We start from the raw sequence: 21131 nt of genomic DNA on the forward strand, positions 1-21131 counted from the left end.
TCTAGTAAAATCAGCATTTTTGATTTGGGATTTGAAATCTTTTAGTGGGGTATACTGTAAAAAAGCTTGGTCACATTATATTTTTACAAAGTATTCCTGCGCTTAAAGTTTGCTGCTACTTAGTCTCTTTCAGATGATTCATTCGATGGTTCCAAAAGGTCTTCTGTGCTTGAAAATCTTGGAAAACCTAGAAATCATAAAAACAACAAAAACAACAAAAAGGACTCTTCCTCTTGGTGGACTCCTGAAGATGATTCTGATGATGGAGGTAAATAGCAATGTTATTACATCTTTGATTTTCAAAAACTCTAATGGGGACATTTATCAAATCCCCTGCTGCAAGTGATACTGCACAAAGGGGTGCAAAATAGTGCTTGTTTACAGAGAACTTTCAGGGTATTTGAGTACAGCCTGCACAGTGCACCTTGTGCGGAATCCAGACACTGGTGCAAGTAGCAGCACTAAGGGCACAACACAGATGTGTAGCCCCTTGCAACCATTGGTGCTACCTTACTTCCACATCTGAATGAGGGATGCAAAGTGCTAAAAACATGGCAATATATGACCTTGCATTGTAAATGAGCCCTTAAATGTTATTTTATGTGAAGGAAAATGAAATGGCTACATCTGTTCAGCAAAACAGGATGTGGTTGTTCAATGAATAGAGTCAAGTAGTGTGGGAATAATTATTTTGTGGGCCATTTGTTAAAAAAAAATCCAGCTATGTTTTTGTGACATATACTTTTTAAATAAGCCAGAATAGCACTAAGAAAACACTTGTAAATCACTTGTAGACAAATATTACTGCAAATACATTGTATCATACTTGTATATTAACTTGAATTGCTTCTTTACATGTCTTGATAACTGCTCTCTTTTGGGGTGTGTCATTCTTTACACTTTTCTTGGCACAATATCCTTCTCAAATACTATACTAGAAATTCTCTTTTCTCTTAATTTGTTTTGTACTGTGTTTTGGTGTTTGTCATTGCTTGTCTTTCTATCAGGTGAAGAATTATACTGCTTATCTGCATGTTTTATCTTTTCTTTTGTTTCTCGGTATTCTCTTCCTTTCAGTAGTTTATTTTCCCTCTCTTTTAAGAAGCAAAACCACGAAAATATTTAAAGAAGCAACAAGAGAATAAGACATCAATTCTTAGTAACAAAACTAATGAAAATGTTGGCAAGTCCTGTGTCTCAAGCTGCCATGCTGGTACAAACTTACTGTGTTTTTCGAAGTATGATTATCATATATAATGTAGAGGAATTATTCCAATATTTACAATTATTAAAGAGGAAGTTCACCTTTATATTAACTTTTACTATGATGCAGACTTTGCCATTTTACAGTTTTTATTTTTGTGGTAGTTTTTGAATGATTTATCCATTTGCATAGCATATTTTACTGTTTGTAATTTCACCAGCTGTCTGGTTGGTAGGGTCCAATTTACTGCATCAAACAAGAAGTTTTTTAAATCACTGGAATATGAATACATGAGTCTGAATAGAGGGAGAAATAATACAGTGTAACCATAACAAAAAAAGTGGAACAGTTTGGCTTCTGAAGTTGCATGTGAGAGCGAAGAAGAAGAAGGCAAATAATTCAAAAGAAATATAAAAAAAAAAAATAATGAAGATTAATTGTAACTGCAAGTTAAAGGTGAACTACCCCTTTAATGCAATATGTGGGCTTGGGTCTTGGCTGTGTGTAGGGTTTGTACATTCATCTGCTTAAAACCTTTTTCTTATAATATCATGGTGTGAAAAAAATTGCATCATATTTTATAGTAAAATGATATTGAGGCATGAGATTCAAATAGTATGTATTTGTGCCAGAAAACTATGCATATTGTTTAGAAATATATAAAGTAGTTGGGTAAAAATTGGTTTATATTGGTTTTAAAAAAAAAAAAGTAAATTTTTGTGCTTAGTACAGTATGTAATACAGTAAGTGTAATACAGGTAATTGGACCTGTTAACCAGAATGCTTGGGACCTTGGGTTTTCCAGATAATGAGTCTTTCTGTAATTTGGATCTATGTAAGTGTACTAGAAAATAATTCAAACATTAAATAAACCCAATTGGCTGGTTTTGCATCCAATAAGAATTTTGGAACAAGTACAAGGCATTGTTTTATTATTATAGAATAAAAGGGAATATTTTTAAAAAAAAATGTAGGTATTCTGGAGTCAATGGGAGACAGCCCCATACCTGTAATATGTTTCCCAGTTTTAATTATGAAACATTCCTTACTGTAGGATGCTGTGCCCTTCCCTGAATTTAGCTTCTGGCTAAAAGAAAAAAAGAAACCATAGCAAGGCAAGGGAAACCACTCCTTAGCAATTTTGAAAGAGTTTTATTAAAAAACAAAAGTTATATTGCAAGAAACGTCCCAGCACTATGCAGGAGGATGAAAAAGAAGTATTAGAAAAGGGGTTATTTGAGGGGTAATCAGTTGGGATGTTTTGATTATTAACTTGCTAAGTTTTGCTAGACTAATCAGCTGGTTTTCTTATTTATCCCTTTCCACTTCTATACAATACCCTTTGCTGTCCTCCATACCTTCCCAATAGTACTAGATCCAAAGCCCTCTAGTCTGTCTCTCAACAGGACGCTGGATAAATGTATAAAGTTGGAAAAATATTACAAGTCAAAAAACGAGGCTTTTAAATGTTTGCCAGATGATTCATATTCTTCTGACAGCTCCGAAAGTCCAGATGGTAAAATATTTTAACATTGCGGTATATGTAGTTATGAAAGAAATTCAGCATAACATTGAGCAGTCCTGAGCTACAGCAAAGATGTGGTAGTGCTGCCCAATATCTTATATCTGAGGATTTATGATCGTATTGCATTGAATGTAGCCTGGAATAATCTGCAAGCAGTATCTTCTAAAGACATTAAAAACTAAAAATACAAACCATTTGCCTACTCTTGTTTGTCCTAGATGACTGATAACCTACTTACTTACAGTTTTTCAGCGTTCTAAATGCGTCGGTGTAAGTTTTGTTGGTTGCATCTGACTGGTTGTAATAGACACAAAGATTTGATGCCTAGAACTAAATTAAAACTGTTCTTTACTTTGTTTTCTTGCATGCTTTCTTAATAGCATATTGTTTGCATAAAATGCCTGTATGTAAAAGGGTCTGTCACCTTTAAACTAATTTTTAGTATATGGTGGTCAGTCTTTTTCTAAACAGTTTACAGTTGATCCTCATTATCATTATTATTATTATTATTATTATTTTTGCAACTTTTTTCCTTCTGCAGCTTTCCTGTTTGGTTTTTAAAATCTTGTTGCAGTTGTTTATCTGGCAGACTATAAGATGAATTATAATTATCTAGCGCAACATCTGCATGCAGCACGGTACAACAATAAAGAACATATATGGTTTAATACAATAATAAAAGAAAAAGGAGGTTATTTCTTTAAAGAGCTTAGAATCAAAGTAAAATGCAACATATAAAACAAAACAATCGGTGGTCAGCAGTTCTTCCATCTCAAATGTTGTTTGTTGAAATACCTGAACTTTCCTGTTGATGCCTAAGCTCTCCATCTGGTGTTGAACTGCAGCTCTGCTAGATGTCAGTGTAAAATCAACTGGAGGACACGTTGATTTAATAAAATGCAGGGTTTTTTTGACTGGGAAGCTTAAAATATTTTCTTCCTCTGCCTATTTAGATTTGCTTTCTCCATCTCGAAGCTTTATAAAATCAAAAAGAGCATCCCTACCAATTAAAGAGGAGGAGGAGGAAAACGAACATATTGAAGAAACGCTGCAATCAAATCAGGACCATGTGTCTGCATCAATTGATAGAGACAGCTTAGATGTTGATGGTAACGGCTTTAATTATTTACTGTTAAAATGAGAGGGTTATATACGTTTAATCACAATGTACTTTTGCTTTGCACTGGTAAACACTATGTACTCTCGTCAGAGACACTGTTGCTTTTTATGTAAATAACCTGCTGTTTAGCCATGGGGGCATCCATTCAATTTGAGTAGGGCAACAAAGGTATATGTTAAGTTAGACAGCAGATAAGCCATGTAGAATACAGTGGGTTTAGTTCTTCAGCTGGCCATACATGAACTGGTAAAAGCTGCCAACTTGTCCCCAGAGTCGGCAGTTTATTGGTCTGTATATGGGGGACTCCAGATGGGCTATCTAAGAGATATCTGGCTGAAACCTGGGCATGTTTGAATATCCTGTGGGGTGCGGATCACATTGACTTGATAATTCTGCCTTCCCCCGAAAGGTCTCCGTTTGAGTGCATCATGATACCATAGTTCTATCAGATTTTACCCAGTGATAATCCTGCCTTTGGCCAACTTGGTGGCCAACTTGGGCAATGGTCCACTTACCCCTGAGAAGCAGGGGCCAAATCTCATTCGTGGCCAACAGAACTATAGAATGAAAAATTCTCATAAAATATATTTCTCAAATTCAATACTTTATTTTTAGGGTCTTTATCAATAAATACAAACTTTAAATGAAAACAAATATTTTTCCTTCATGATTGTACTCATCCTTGAAAACTTGTAGTTATAAAGTACGAATAAGTATTTAAATTTCTATATACCAAGGTTTGTTAAATGATCTTGATGAAGGAAATATGGTGTTAAATGAATTCAGAAATACATTTCTTTTGAGTTAGTGTGCTAGGAGACTGGGTTAAAACCAGTGTTATAATGTAGATAGCATTAAAAAGTGGTCAGTATTATAGATGGTGGGACACGCAGATTTGCAACTATATTGAAATATCTTAAGTTAGCTTTTAATATATTTACTCTTATACGGTTTATACAGAGAGAATGGCCTCTTCATTCACAAGCAGATATTTAGGTCCCATTTAGTACGTTAGATCTAAACTGACTAGAGGACTTGTTGCAGTGGCTGTGTGTTTACAACTTAATAGGCATATATTCAATGATTTGCAGCTAGTATCTTTGGAACTGTGCACAGGTCTTTTACACATGGAACCATTATGCAGAATCAGTTGTCATGTGCATGAAAAAAAAAATCTGGGAGTTAAATACACCCTATAAGGGCAATGGCACACCAAGAGCTTGATCGCCAGTGATAAATATCTGCTTCTGCGGGCAACAAATCTCTTGCCCATAGGCAATAATGAGAATCGCTGTTGATAAAACCCATGTGTTGCTTCAGTCTCCCAAAATCGCTGGAAGTTACCTTGAAGGAACTTCAAGCGGTTTTGGAAGACTGAAGCGACACATGGGAAAGCTTTTACAAGAGATATGTCACCCACAGAAGCATAGATTTATTTTCTGGTGTGCCATTGCCCAAACTGTATGAGTTCAAAAATGAAAATCAAACTGTGGCCTCATTCCAGGTTAATTAAGTGATGTTATTTTGCCAGCTAGAATATGAATTGAATTTGGATTGTTGAATGAATTATAGAGAGAAGGAAGTGTTCTGCAGCATATGTTGGCAGAAGTTCTTAAGATGCTTGCCATTAAACAAAGAAAAAAAAAGAAAAAAAAAAAAGCTGTGTGCTCACCTCACTGCTGTTATAATTATTGGTGGTAATTATTGGTGGTTTCTCCTTCCCCCATTTTTTGTACCAGTTCTCTTGATTTATGAAATGACATTGACTTCACAGTTAGGGCATGTGGACATATTTTTATACTTTCAGCTTTTTAAAAATTCAGCAATATCTTATAACACTGCAGGGTGAATGTAAGGATATATTGTGTTGTGTGGCCCTGGGAAATACTCAAATACTGATTATATTACAGTAGAACCCCCATTTTATGTTTTTCAGGGGACCAGAAAAAAATGGTTTAATGGGAATGTAAAATCAGGGAATATAATATGCATAATAGATAGGTGGGACCACAAAAAGAAAATGGTATAAATTGAGGGAAAACATAAAATCAGGGGATGTAAAACTGAGCTTACACTGTATATACCAAATGTCCCATGCAGTTGTTGCAGCTTTCTTAGAGGTTTTTATTACAAACTATAGCAAAGTATAGTACAGAGGTTAAAGGTATCGATCTACACAACCTTAATTCCTTTATTTAATGATGAACTAAGCTATGGACTAAGCTGCTTGCTCACTGCCATGGAGACATCCGCTTTAACAGCTGCAGTACCTGACCCATTTAACCCCTGGTTGGGGCTTACTCTGTGGCTGATAATTTAACTATATCATAATCTCTTGCTCAGCTTTAAAGTCAGAGAAGGTTTTTTTTCCCCAAGGTCATAAAACAATAGTAAAAAATTGTGTAGTTCTCTACAGTGGTAACTGCCTCTAAAAATGTCATTTTGCAGTTTTCTTTTATTCATCTTTAGATTCTGTTGTTGCATCTGGACCAAATCAAACTGTTCTTGGAGTTGGACTGGACACTTTAGAAGAACAAGAAGAAAAAGAACGGTTTTTTGCTAGACTTGAAAACGGAGCCTCGTCTACAGTTGATTATTCTAAATTAAACAAAGGATTGGATTCTACCGATTCATCAAAACTCACAGCTTTAATATGGTATAAGTTACTAAATGTTTTAGAATCATAACTAATAGCCACTAAGCTCTAACTATAATGTCACAATAGCCACTTCTGTTACTAATAAATGACACTGAAAATGCCCCCAGATATTACGGTTTCAGAGATTTGTAACTTTTTAAACTAAGTGAAGCCCAGACCTAATCGAGACCACTTTGTTTTTAATCATAATCAATTTGTGTAGGCAGTATTAATATTATGAGCTTAAAGGATGATGAGCAAGACAATTAATGTACTAACTGTGATTTAACTTGCAGTTTTTACCTAACACAACCTTTGCCCAAAGGTACATTGTCGCATTTCCCAGGGTGTCTTCTGCCCTATAATACCCTATTTCCAAAGTTAACTTGCATTAATGTAAATACCTAATTTCACTTTATATATTTTTGTTTGCCATTGGGTTAAAAAAAACCTTAAATGAACAGTAACAAAAACAAATGAAAGTGTTTTAAATATAATGCCTTCACTGGTCAAACTGCTGTGTTTACTTCAGAAACACAACTATAGTTATATTGTCTGCCCCTTTCTTTTATCTGTCCTGGTGGCTCTAGCTTTTGAAACAATGTAAGAGAAGCCAACGGATCGACAGACCTCTCGTTCTGGAGGAGACTGGCTTTTAGAACATTGTTTAAAAAGTAACAACCAAGAGTTAAACAAATGCTGCTTACATTAGTATTTGCATTTACACCTAACTTTTAAAGCACTAACAAATTTAAAACATTCACATTGGAAAGTTGCTTATAATTGTTTCTTTTTATTAGGCAAAAAAAATTTTTTTTGGGTTGACATGTCCATTAAATCTTCACTTGCATGAATTGCAAATACTGCCTTTGTTTTGTGTGAGATCACTAGGTAATACAATGCAACAATTTAAAATAATGATAGTGTTAATAACAACTACAGAAAACCATGACTGTATTTGCTTTTCATACAAGTGATATATAATATAGAGAACTAGATTCTGTTTGAAAAATAAGTACTTAAGCATATTATGTGAGGTGCTCCACATTTACAGTAGTTCCCTTCCCACTCCATTCCTATAATGATATGATATAGTTATTCGTTTATACAGTATATGCCTGTAAAATGTCTTGCATAAGATCATTGGTCTTGGAATTTAGTCATCACACTGTGAATTTATTTTTATAATGTTTTACATGGTCCCTAACAAGCACACACACAGTCGTCAATTTCCTCAGGAGCCTGCTAAAACTGCCTGTATGTTTTTAGAGAAGCAAATAGATTACCTAGGGAAAACCCTTTTTAGGCTCTGTGCAGATATTGCCCTGTTGATCAGCAAATCCAGCACTGCAAGGAAACAATGTACCACCATGCTGGCCTACTTTTCCTTCATGTGTTAAATGCTAATAATTATGGAATATTATATTATATAATATATTATATTACTGGAATATCCATTGGTACATAATTGCATTTTTTATGGGGTATATTTTTTAAGACCACAGTCTCAGGGGTTTTCCTTACATTATTGTTTATTTTATCTTTATTAAACAGCTATAACGAAGAACCAAAATCTATACAAGATGATGATGATGATGATAGTGATAAGAAGGGTAAAACCAGAGATTCTTCAGGTAATAATTACTTTAAATCTGTAAAATTTCCTGGCAACCAAAATAATAGATTTGTAGGGAGAAATCCTAGGTCTGGCAAATGAATCCTCTCTTTCTGCAACAAATCTCTCTGGAAAGCAGACCCCGCGGTCGCTGGGGGGCCTGAGGAACAGGGGACCGGCTTAATTTATAGTATTAAAATCCCGTAACCAGCAGAGCGGGAGAGGTAATGCGTCTGCTTGAAGTTAGGTTATGTCCTGTTTCTCTATAAGTGCTATGCCAAGAGTTTTCCACTTAGTACTCTTAATCAACCACTTACTTTACCTTTCACTTGACACTTATTCATTTCTGCTCTAATAGATAATTTTCCAGAATGCCAGAAAAGTAAAAAAAAATTGCAGGATTGACCTAACAGGGGATTTCTCCAAAATGATGAAATGGGAAAACAAATTTGGTATTCATAGAGCTTCATGGGCTCAATAAGCATGTTTTGCTGTTACAGGGCCAGTTCAGCAATACAGTAATTGGTTAAAGGGGACGTTCATATGTAAATAAACTTTTAGTATGATATTATATACCTATTCTAAGCACATTTTAAATTGATCTTCATTTTATATTTTTATGGGCCTTGCTTTTCTGCCTTTCTCTGAACAATGACTTTTGAAACCCAAAATTAACTTACTGTGTGTTTATCTTTTTTTTTTTTTTTTTTTTTTTTTTTGTATTCAAGTTTTTTTCTATTTATACTACATTCTCACTTCCTGGTTGCTGCAGTAGTTAAGTCCTAGTCACCAGATAGCTGTTATAATTTAATTTTAAGTAAAAAATACCAATTGCAAATACCACTATCTACATCATGCTAAATACCCCTTTTATCGACAAAACATCCTTGGGTGTCCTCTCTCAATCTTTGGTGCATTTGTTTCCAATTCAATGTGTAATAATCATGTTGTGGTGTTTCAGGAAGCTATAGTGAAGACTTTGAAGATGACGGAGATTCTAGTCATCATAAGAACAAAGAGGAAAAAGACCACGCCATTGTTGATAATTTGAACTTAAAAAAGGTAAGTTAACGTTTCTATTGTTGAAAAAAATTATTTGTATGCATTATTTACATTTGTTAACATATTCTTATCCTAAAACTAATCTCAATGTCGGCAAAATGTAGCCTAATAAATACATAGATACTTCAGTCTCTCTACTGTGTTGAAATCTGACTTCCATTAAAGGATAACTAAGCCTTTCTTTTTAAAATCCCATAAAATTACTCTAAACAGCCCCCAGAATAACATACCTTTCTTCCTGCATTCTATTTTTTTTCTCTTTTACAAGCAGCTCTTTTAGTTACATCCTTGTCTAGCATGAAGCTCCACCCCTTTTGCTTTCTGAGCTTTCCCTCTCTCTCCGATTATGAAGACCTCAGAGGTGCATGCCTATGCAATGGAGCATAGGCAGTGAGCATTCCCAGTAGGCATCTCTTTAAGTTCTTCATAGTCTGAGAGAGAAGGAGTGCTCAGAAAGCAGAAGGGGTGGAGCATCATGCTAGACAAGGAAGTAACTAAAAGCTGCTATTCAGCTGCTTGTAATAGAGAAATTAAATAAATATGAATGCACTGAGAAAGGTATGTTATTCTGGGGGCTGTTTGGAGTAATTTTAGAGTAAGAAAGAAAGTTTAGAGGCTTGTATCTGTAAAAATAAGTTTTCAAGGGTTAATTTACTTAACGCAGTTGCAGGCCCGCACATTTCTCTGCAGGCATTTGCTTGAAAATTCCCATTCAATAAACATACTTGTATCAGTTATAGTAGAACTGTTTATTTGTTGGTATGTATTGTTTTTTCTTTTGTGTGCAATCTGTTGCTTGTCAATACATATATTTATTTTTTTTCAAGGAAGAAGAAAAGCCTGGAATGTTAGCTAAAGGTAACTCTTCCTTACCCTTTAGAGCTATGGAGTGCTAATTTTAATTTTGAATTAGAAATTCAACACGGCTATTAGGCAAGAATTTGCCAATGTGAACATGTTTGAAATTTCTGTTTTAGTAATGTTATTAGATTCATTGGATTCAACAATGGACGCTCAAAAGTATCTACAAGAAACAGGAACTCGCACGTCACAGGGTACCAGAGAGGCAATGGGCACAGGTAAGCAGTAAGCAACACTTTAAGTGCCCTTTACTCTGAGCATTTTACATCTTCACAGAAGCAAATCTTGTCAACACTGTAATTTCTTCTTGTGGGAAGAAATCTGATTTAATCAGTCCAAATTAGCCATAGTACATGAAATTTGCATCTGATTGATAGCTCTAGATTGAAACAGTCAATGATGATAACAGTTGGAACACGTCCAGGCACGGACAAGAGCCAGGGGCCTACCGGGTTTTTTCCCGGTGTCCCTCCGGCCCAGACCGACCCTGACTGTATCGTGCCTGCCTGTGTTGATCAATTATATATACACTGATTAGTTTATTTACAGTGGTTCCTGTATCATCTATCAATAAATATATATTATACTTTGTCCTTAGGTGTTTCCAATGTATACACTAATAGTGATGTTGAAGCATTGCAAATAGCTTACAAACACATACAGTCAATGGAAGATACTGATGAACAAAAAAGTTATAAGACAATGGACCATACAAACACAGCCTTCGAAGATATCCCAGACTCGATTGAAAAGAGCCTCAAAAAATTATCCACTGCTGAGTCAGGTATTTGGTCTGTAGTTCTAATTTCCCTTACAAATGTCTTGCCTTTGCTATATTATATACTGTATAGGATCTTCTATGACTTAGCAGTGATCCCCAACCAGTAGCTCGTGAGCAACATGTTGCTCTCCAACCCCTTGTATGTTGCTCTCAGTGGCCTCAAAGCAGGTGCTTATTTTCGAATTCCTGGCTTGGAGGCAAGCTTTGGTTGTATAAAAACCAGATGCACTGCCAAATAGAGCCTCAGTGTAGGTTGACAATCCCAAAGGGGGTACTAAATGGCCAATTACAGCGCTTATTTGGCACCCCCAGAACATTTTTCATGCTAGTGTTGCTCTCCAACTCCTTTTACTTCTGAATGTTGATCACAGGTTCAAAAGGTTGGGGATCCCTGACAGAGTAAGCTTGGTCATGCAGAGCGTGAATTTAGAAACACTGTCTTAAAGCAAGTCAGAACTTATGTTGATTTTTGAAAGAAGAAAAAGAAGCAGTCAAATAAGTACCACAACATACAATCTGACAGTCTTAGGTTCACAACTATTCAACCATTATACTACCACTTAAGTTTTGTCCTATACATTGGGCTCAAGTGTCAAGTTCTGTAAATGTTTATATTTATTTATATAAAATATGTATTTCTTAATCAAATAACTTCTTATTCAAATGTCTAGATGTACCTACAGTGGATGAATTGATGCAGCATATTAGAAGAGAAACACTCAGTGACATTGACTATGATGTAAATCCTTCAAGGTAAGTTTATGAAAAATAATTTGAAATCACTTTCTCCTGTCTGCAGTAATGTACTTGAACTAATATCAAATTCATATTTTCCATCCGGTTCTTGCAAGGTGCCTCAATGATCCATTTCTCATTTAGCTTTGTACCTTGAATCCGCTGCTCAGCTGAAACCTGCTAGTTGATCCTGTCTTGCCTTCCCTAGTAGCTGCACATTTTGTTTTAACTACATACAACTACATTTAAGACAGAGGCAACAGTTTAAGTGCACCATATTTTCTAAAATATTTAATAAAATATTGGGTATTCAAGATTTGTTCCAACTTGGAAAACAATAGCCAATAAATTGTCCATGTCCTGAGGGAATCCCTGCACCATCACACTACAGCCACCACACATTTGACTGTTGGTAATGTGTTCTAACTTTTGTGGAGATACAAAAACTGACAGCCAAGGCTAGAGAGCCTGCATTTCATTTTTGGACTTATGGAAGTCCTACCAGTCTAGGAGCATTGGTTCTGATTGTGCAGAGTGATAGAAATAGTCGTGTAACCTCTTCAAGTATTATTTTTAAATACCTATTTTTTCATCTCTTTGGGATTTTTCTTTAACCATTCTTATTTGTACAATTGAGTACAATTAATTACATAGTTTGTTGATTGATAGTGTAACTTAAGGGGCTGTTACTTTTTCATGTAGGTGATATGGATGTTGGACAATTTGCAAATGGTTGTGTTTACCAGTTCCAGTTCCCATGAAATTCTCAAAATTTCTTTCACAGTTGGGTACATTTAATTTAATCATGTGCAGTAAATAGGATTATTTTCCTATATCACTAAAACCAGTATAATGCTTGCTCTGCGTATGAATATTAAGCATCAAAGTAGGAAAATTCTTTGTCTGGTATTGCAGTGGAAATTGCTCTTGTGCAGATATACACACAAAATGAGGCATATTCTTATGAATCATTTACACTGTTGCCTGACAGACCATGGGACATGGGCAATGGCTTTGTTCTGTAAAGTTCTTGTGTTCCATTATGACCATAGACTTAAACAAAGCGGGTGACAAGGTAAAGAAGTTGTTGAGGCGGGTCTGTATAAGCTAAAATGTGCATTTCTTTTCTGTAATTGGTGTTTGTATTTGTATATCAATGGAATAGTGACATTTGTATAAACAAGATATATCTTTATTATTTCCCATTAGCCAGATGAGGACAGATTACATATACCAGTACACAGCTAAGAAGCTACAAGACACAGAAAAGTTACACAATGTCTCAGAATGGAATGCTGAAAAAATGGAAGAGAAAAGTGAATTTTTTACTTCAGACACTGAAATACAATTTATAAACAGTAGAGATCCACTAACTCTCAAAAGCTCTGTTGGAGATGAAAGATTGGGGCATCAGGTTGATTCCCTGCTTCCAGATGAAAGAAATAGCCACGTAAGTTCTCTCTTATGCTTTACAATGTACAGGACCTGTTATCCAGAATCTGGATCTTTCCATAATTTAGATCTTCATACCTTAAGTCTACTAGAAAATCATTTAAACATGAAATGAAACCAATAGGCTTTTTTTTGCTTCCAAAAGGGATTAATAATATCTTAGTTTGGATCAAGTACAAGGTACGGTATTATTGTTACAAAGAAAAAGGAAATCATTTTTAAAAATTTGGATTATTTCGATAAAATGGAGTCTATGGGAGATGGCCTTTCTGGAATTTTGAGCCCTCTGGATAACAGGTTTCCGGAAAACTATACCATACCTGTATAGCATATTGATTATCGTGTAGCTAGAATAAACCTTTTACAGAGCTGACTATAATGTAATTGTTTACTCTTGGCCAAATAAGTAGATAATGATTGTTTTGCAATATATTGCCCATATATGAGCTAATTGAGATGTTTTTGTCTGTGCTTCGTAATACAAATTCAGTTTATTTTTTGATTGACTTAATTTCTTACACTATGTTGACGAAAAATAATTTTATAAATTGTATATACCGTAATCCATATCTCTTTAACAGGACTTGTTCAATCTTGATCAGAATTTAAATACATTTGGCATTGTGCATGGCCACAAACTGACTAAGGACAAGAGTCCCACATCACTTCCAAAGAAACCTCATAATCTGTATGCTCACGTTCGAAGCTCTGGATATGGGAAAAGCAGCACACGCTTGAAAACACCCACACTTGCTGTGAAATTCAATTCAGAGGAATATCCTGTTAAACCAAAAGATACGTCACCTGATAGAAAAGGTACTGCAGCTGAAGTTTTCTTTTACGTTTGCAAAATGTGTGAAAGTAGTTCATCAAAATATTTGATCATTTTGTGGACCAAGTGATCTGATGCTGGTAGATGTACAGAAATAAATTTAAGGCAAAAAATATTTACTGTCTTATGGTCTTAGTGTTTCTTATGTCCAGATAATGTATTTTCCCCCAGCCCACCTATCCTTTGCCTTCGCATTCTCCTTGGGTGGATTTGAATTATCTCATTTGCTTTCTTATTTTATCAACATTTCCGTCATTTATATCTTGTGCATCTTATTTTAATTCTTCTGTGCTCACAATCTGATTGTGCTTTGGTCTTATCCCTTTCTAACACCTTACCTGATCTGGGGCTCATTTGTAAAGACTGTGCAAATGTGCTCCTTTGCAGTTAACCATGGCAACAAATCACATTTTTGCTTACATTGTTCAATCCACAGCTTTCTTGAAAGTTGCTGGGTTGCTGCCCATGTGCAATGTTGCCTATTGTTTATAAATTAACCACTTTATTCAAAATGAAATCTGTATGTAGTACATTGTGTAGTGAAGCAAGGGTAAAAAATCCTGACCTGCACTAGACCTGACCTGAAGAGTCCACATTTTTGAAACCTACAACCAACCCGTTATTTCTCTCAGTGATGGGTAAGAGTATTTGTACTTTAATGAATAGAGGTGGCAGTGATGGCACCAAGCATGGAAGCCCACAACCTGAAACCCACCTGTACCTGCAGAAGTAATTTGTTAACCGAAGCTGCTTAAACTGTGCATCCTTACTGCTTTGCAGAGTTCTGTGCTTCACACATATACTGTGCAACAGAGTTTTAAGACCTGCCCAGGCTAAGCTGCGCTTGTTATTTACCCTCTGCACATTATTAGCCTCAGCCACACAGCAGAGCGTTCTTCCTCAAACCTATTTAATGGCAATGTGAGAGAGTTCAGAGAGTAAAGTAGTCACTGATAGCTTAAAGTAAATACGTTTTCAGATTTTTCAGTAATGGTTTATTGGAGACAGAAATTAATAGCTTATGTTGTTGGGCATGGATCTTTGTTTTCTGTAAAATGCCTCAATACGAAATGTGTTTGCTTTCAAATGTAGGTGCATTGCCTACCACCAGGACCATAAGATTGACAGGTACTGAAACTGTTCCAAAGCAAAGCCAGAAGGATTATTCTTTACAGCACAACCAAAAAAGTGTTCCTCAAATGGATTTTGATAAATCAGAAACTGTGTTTCAACATGATAAGGTAAGCAACAAAGTTTTGGGCTCCAGTGGCAAGAAGTTATGTCTCATTGCACATATTGATGCAGTTATTTAACGTTACTTGCGTCCAAAGCGGCACTTCCATATAGTTGAACTCGACGCCCACCTTCATTTCTAAATAATGCACTAGTCCGCATATTGATGGAGGAGACCCCTAGATCTACTGCCACCTTCAAGCTTGCGTTTATTCTAGGATTCACATTGCGACCTGCTTCAGTACATGCGTATGTTGTTTTAACAATTGCTGCTGAAAATTGCATCTCGATTTCACTTGCATTTGACACATTGGGAACAATTGTGTAAGACACAGCTCCCTCTTGTGGCTGCAATGACACTGGAATAGTGGTGAAAATGCTACATGCTGGGTAAAAAAGCACGACTAATTTCCTTCCAAAATTGCACTTAGCACGCGCCACTTGTGAATGATCCTTAATATGCTAGTAATCAGTGCTTTGGCAACAACCGTATACTACTACTATAGGTTGGTACAGGGTCATACCTACATTCCCCTTATATAGCACTTGCACCTCACATTTATGTATTATAAATGTTTATAATAAACATTGAAAACACCATCATCCTATCAGGTATTTGCCCTGCCCTAAACATAACTTTACTGTTGCAGCAGCAACAGAGAATTATTAATTTTAAACCAATATATACGATTTCTCTTTTAATACTGAAAACTATTGTTTTGTTTGGCTGTTTGTTCACAGTAGTAGTATTTAGTAAAGCCAGAAGAACTTTCTATGATATTTATATATACATACGGATTTGCAGCTACAGTTTCGGAGTAGTAAAAAATTAAAAATACGTTTATATTACATTACATTATACAAAGCATATTCCAGAAATGTAAATAAAATTATGATTAGTTGCATAGAAAAAAATCAATGTAAAACATATTTCACTACAGTATTCTGCTTGAGGAGCGTTATTAACTGATGCATTTTGAACAAAAACATGTTGACAGTCGTGTCGCCTCGGATCAACGCTGCGACTTCATCCGACAATGCATTCACTTACCTTATTTCCGTTGCATACGATTTGTCTCCGGCGTTTTGTCGCAGCGTGTTGGATCACAACGAAAAAGTCTGTGTAGTCCTACCCTAAAAAAAAAAAAACTTTGCATAGAAAATCCTTGATTGCTGCAGTGTACTGTGGCAAACAGTAAATAAAGCATTCCCTGTAAAATATTTGTTACAGTGGGAAGATGCTTCTGAAAACTCTTCGTGTTTTTTATTTGCATCACAATAAATATTTCCTTTTGCTTATTATGTAGCTGAGAAAAACACTTTTTTTAGCTCGTTTTCTTGTTTTGCAGGTCACAAATGTCCTGTCTGCATAATGTTAGTAGATGTATGCTACCTTTAAAATCATTGTGTTGCTTTGCAGAATGATTCTTTTAGAAGCACATCCGGATTCCATGTCGAGAATAACGCTTCTCAGTCCTTAAACATGAGTGATGCTGAACTCAATATGTTTCTGAAACTGCAGAACATAGAGGAAAAATTAAATTCAGATCAAACACATTCTAAAATTCTTAGAGAAGAGTTCTCAAAAAAAGAGGAAGAATGTCTACAGAAAATAGAAGACTTAAAAACAAAACATGATGCAGAACTCCATCAGCTTAAACAGGAAAATTATATCCTTCTAACAAAGGTACATTTATTTTTTTATTAACATATGTATTTCCATGTAATGTATTTCTCTCTTCAAAATAAACATAGAGGCAGCTTAATTAAAATTGTATTATCTAATGTGTGATTCATAGCTTGTTTGTCTTGTACCCGAATATTTTATTTTTCGCTGGATTGCTTGAATCCAATTAGCCCCCAGTAAATTCCCATTATCATACACTAAGGTTTTTTTTTTTTTAAAGGGGTTCTTCACCTTCTAAACACTATTTCAGTTGAGTTGTTTTCAGATTGTTCTCCAGAAATAAAGACTTTTTCAATTACTTTCCATTTTTTATTTTTTACTGTTTTTCCAAAATCTGTCAAGGGTTCCCAGACTTTGTTACACTGGGATCTACTCTTGACACCTGGCCCCCATCAGGAGATCTACCTTGGTAACGCGCTGCAATTTTTTGACCATACCCATTTTTTGACCACACCTCCTAATTACCATGTTAATTTTACAAAATGTGGCTGGTTATGAAAGTTTAAACTCACTCCCTTTCCCTCCATGTTTGCTGCTCAGCCCTACCTTCCCCTCAGTGCTTGTTGCTGACAGCTCTCCGTTCTGTGTCCCTGCTTGTTGCTCAGCTCTCCCTTTTGTGTTCCTGCTTGTTGCTGTTAGCTCTCCCTTCTGTGTCCCTGCTTGTTGCTGTCAGCTTTCCCTTCTGGGTCCCTGCTTGTTGCTGTCAGCTTTCCCTTCTGGGTCCCTGCTTGTTGCTGTCAGCTTTCCCTTCTGTGTCCCTGCTTGTTGCTATCAGCTTTCCCTTCTGTGTCCTTGCTTGTTGCTGTTTGCTTTCCCTTCTGTGTCCGTGTTGTTGCTGTCAGCTCTCCCTTCTGTGTCCGTGCTTGTTGCTGTCAGCTCTCCCTTCTGTGTCCGTGCTTGTTGCTTAGCCCTACCTTCTGTGTCCGTGCTTGCTGCTCAAAAGCGCGCCCTCCCTTTCTTCCGTGTGCAAGTTTGCCTCTGCTCTCAGCCAGCCTTCCCTTCTCCTCTGCTCTCAGCCCGCTCTCCATTCTTTTGTCTGGAGCAGGTTCTTCTGCTCTCTCCCGTTGTCAGTAAAATAAAGATGGCAGTTGGACTGCAGCACCGCGCTATGTGGTGCATTAAGGATTCGCGTCTAAAGTCTCGTCTCGCGAGACTTCTGATGTTGCAACCAGGAAGTGCAGTTGAAAACGTCGGGCAGTTCGCGGTCTATCAGGAAAGTGATGGGGATCGACTGGTAGACCGCAATCGATGTCCTGGGCAGCACTGATCTAAGTTTACGGTTGCTGTCTCTGGTTTTTTTGGCTGGCTGCTCAGTAATTCAAACACACTGAAACCAACTGAACTAAAAATAATGTTGAAAGGTGAAAAACCCCTTTAAAGGTTGGATTGCGTTTGTTTTCTCAAAAAATGTGTTTTTTTCTTTGGTAGTTTCACTAAAAAAAGCAACATTTAAAAACACTCCCATTTTATTGAGATTTATTATGCCCTGCAGCTTTAACCATCTGAAGATGTTGTATTGCCTTAAGCTGGCCATAGACGCAAAGATTAGATCGTACGAATCATCGTATGATCGGACTTTCCCATCTCCACACCTGCCACTAACCATTCGATCAAATAAAGTACAAAAGAACAGATCAGCCGCTGTTCCTCCCCTGACAGCAATTGTAAGAAAGTTATGTCTGACCAAAGCTAGTGACAGTCTCCCTCTGAAAATCGTACGATCAGCAATACATGCAGAGAAATTATCGGCAGCGACAGAAATCTTTTAACCTGGCCGATCGACCAAACGACCGATCTCCGCCGGACGAAAAATGTCGGGACTCTCCACACACGGTCCGAAAATCGTACAAATCCTCGATTCGTACGATCAGATCTTTGCGTCTATGGACATCTTTATTTACACTTTTTTTGAACCATTTGAAGCCTGTGCCACTTTTTCAATACATAGAAGATCTCTTTTGTCTTTATTTAGCTTCCTTGAACATTTAGAAAATGTGTCCACTTTCAGAAATTCACCAACAATCCCTAATAAAACCATATATATGACCTGTATGTACCTGCCATGTTTAAATTGACGTAAGCTGTATGTTAACATAAGTACTGTACTGTATGTTAACAAAGTTTCTCAAGGAAGAAAGTAATTCTAGAGAAAATTCGCTTAGAAAAGTTTGTCCTGACAAAGTTTCGCTGGTGAAAGTACGTGGGGTGAAGTTTCCCGGAGCGAAGATTCGCCCTTTAGCAAATTTGCCCCATTCGCTGCCATAGAACCCATATGTAATTTTTGTTTATGTGTTAAAAATGTCACAATATGTACACCTCTATAAAACATTTAATGAATATTTTGTACATACTGTATACAATTGTGGTAAACCAAGAATCTTTTTTGGGAAATCACACCTATTTTAATTTGCTCCTATGCATGCATATTCTTTTTGTGCACTAGACAGACAGAAGTAAAGATATTTTAAATGTATATTTGACTTTTGACTTTTGACTTCGGAAAACGAATCGCGCCGAGTCCCACCCTGCCGGCGATTTATATTTTAGCCGAAGGGGAGGCAGTTCGGGGAGACTAGTCACCCCTGAAGAAGCGGAGATTCTGCCTGTGTGCCTTGACCCTAAATTGTCAGTATTCTTTTTTTTTTTTTTTTTTTTTTTTTTTTTATTGTTGCCTATTATTTGTTCACTTTGTGTATTTTGTTTAGTTACATACTATGGAAGATAAAGGCATAAAAAAGCTACATCTTGGTGACCCAAAGAATCCTATGACAGATGAGAAGGTACAACAAATACGCAAAGAAATAGAGGAGCAGGAAAAACTCCTTCAGGGTTATCAACAGGTATTTATCCTATGTTTCTTTGTTTATATCAGAAGTATTTAAAAACAGTGAAAATGATTTTCTTATAAAATTATATTATATATAATAATTAGGGCTTCCCCAGTTTACATAAGCTTGAAACGCTAAAAAATAAGTCACAAAATTTGTCAACCCATAGCAACCAATAAGATGTTTGCTTTTAATCAAGTACAGCTAAACGCTGCCTGCGGATTGGTTGATATCTTGAGCAGTGGTGTCCGATGGCTGGAGCTGTGTAAGGGGAAAATGGGAGGGGGGCCTACGCAGAGGAGGGGGGAGGGATTTATGCGCCTAGGGGGTTGAATTCTCCTTTAATGGAATTAACGTGTACTATTTATTTTTGATATTTGAATTATATAATTATACCTCCAATATATCTGTTTTTATTAGGAGAATGAAAGACTGTATCAACAAGTCAAAGAGCTTCAAGCCAAAAACAAGCAAAATGAAGAATTAATGTTCCAAGAGAATCAGTCATTAAAAGCTAACCTTCTCTCTTTAAGGTATATTAAATTCAAGCTAAAAAACAAATATGCTCTTTACTTTGTTTCTTGGTTTTGAATTGTAGTCTTTTAGCTTTTTCTAAACCACAAGCTTGTTCAAATGTGCAGCATTCCACTCAGCTGCAAGTTCTCTTTCTCCCAAATGCTGATGGGTGAGAATACAAGCTGCCTTCATCTCTGGTATATATTGTATAATTACACTAAACTTATTTGCATGCTTGTGCTTTTATTCTTTTATATAATGCATAATTTATGTGTGTGTATACCCAGTGTTAGTGAAGTATTTTTCTAAAATGATGGCCTAGCCTATAGATTGCTACTTTGGCTAAAACAATAAGCTGCTACATTATACTATGTACCCATAGTGATCATAAAGAAATAAACAATTGTTGTAGTCTGCTCTGGTTTACTGCTTTACTGGTTTTCACTAAATATACAACTGACGCAACGTAGAAAGAATTTGCTCTTCTCTTGCCACAACTCCATTTCCCTCAGTACCTTGCATGTTAAATGATTAAAAGCCCTGTAAAGCAGGTGATTCACAGAAAGGTGAAACACATTTTGCTAAAGGAGTCTTGGCTAGAGGACAGGTGACTATAGCTACATTATTTCAGTGGTGCATATATTCAGAACCAGTTGCATAGTGAATAGAAATAGATACTGTTGCAAATAGCGATTACTTTTACAAATAACTTTAAAATATTGAAAATTTGTCATGTTTTTTTGTAAAGTTTCTATAGAATGAAATCTGGTTAAATGAAGCAAAATGTTATATTCACAGTCCATTTAAGAATTCGTAGATGGAATACACTTTCTTTCTCACTACTTAGATTCCCAACAATTCGAGTCCCAAAGAATTTATGAGAAATAAACATGAATTTTATCTATCTTAGAGAGCAGCTGAGTAAAGCCACAATAACCCATCAGCGCCCACCAGATATTTCTGAAAAATTTAATAGCGAGAGCTTTACAGACTTACTGGTTGAACTGCGTACTGTCAAGGTAAATATGTTTTATTCACATTA

The 21131-nt window shown here is 36.1% G+C and overlaps 1 protein-coding gene across 6 annotated transcripts in view; it reads left to right on the forward strand.

The window, feature by feature from the left end:
• Positions 1-21131, forward strand: part of LOC108716877 (centrosomal protein of 162 kDa) — a 33321-nt gene that overhangs the window by 3097 nt on the left and 9093 nt on the right. For 4 of the 6 annotated variants that reach the window (XM_041563024.1, XM_041563027.1, XM_041563025.1 and 1 more), the window contains exons 3-19: positions 124-268; positions 1103-1213; positions 3683-3838; positions 6319-6505; positions 8042-8121; positions 9064-9164; positions 9992-10022; positions 10142-10243; positions 10624-10809; positions 11478-11559; positions 12751-12991; positions 13575-13809; positions 14918-15066; positions 16479-16745; positions 19451-19585; positions 19994-20106; positions 21000-21108. In XM_041563024.1, the coding sequence (XP_041418958.1) occupies positions 124-268; positions 1103-1213; positions 3683-3838; positions 6319-6505; positions 8042-8121; positions 9064-9164; positions 9992-10022; positions 10142-10243; positions 10624-10809; positions 11478-11559; positions 12751-12991; positions 13575-13809; positions 14918-15066; positions 16479-16745; positions 19451-19585; positions 19994-20106; positions 21000-21108 (2430 nt within the window). The remainder of the gene's footprint in view (positions 1-123; positions 269-1102; positions 1214-3682; positions 3839-6318; positions 6506-8041; positions 8122-9063; positions 9165-9991; positions 10023-10141; positions 10244-10623; positions 10810-11477; positions 11560-12750; positions 12992-13574; positions 13810-14917; positions 15067-16478; positions 16746-19450; positions 19586-19993; positions 20107-20999; positions 21109-21131) is intronic. The other 2 variants (XM_018263395.2, XM_018263394.2) reach the window with 1 other exon arrangement.

The sequence above is a fragment of the Xenopus laevis genome, chromosome 5L (assembly GCF_017654675.1).
Source record: "Xenopus laevis strain J_2021 chromosome 5L, Xenopus_laevis_v10.1, whole genome shotgun sequence".
NCBI lineage: Eukaryota > Metazoa > Chordata > Amphibia > Anura > Pipidae > Xenopus > Xenopus laevis.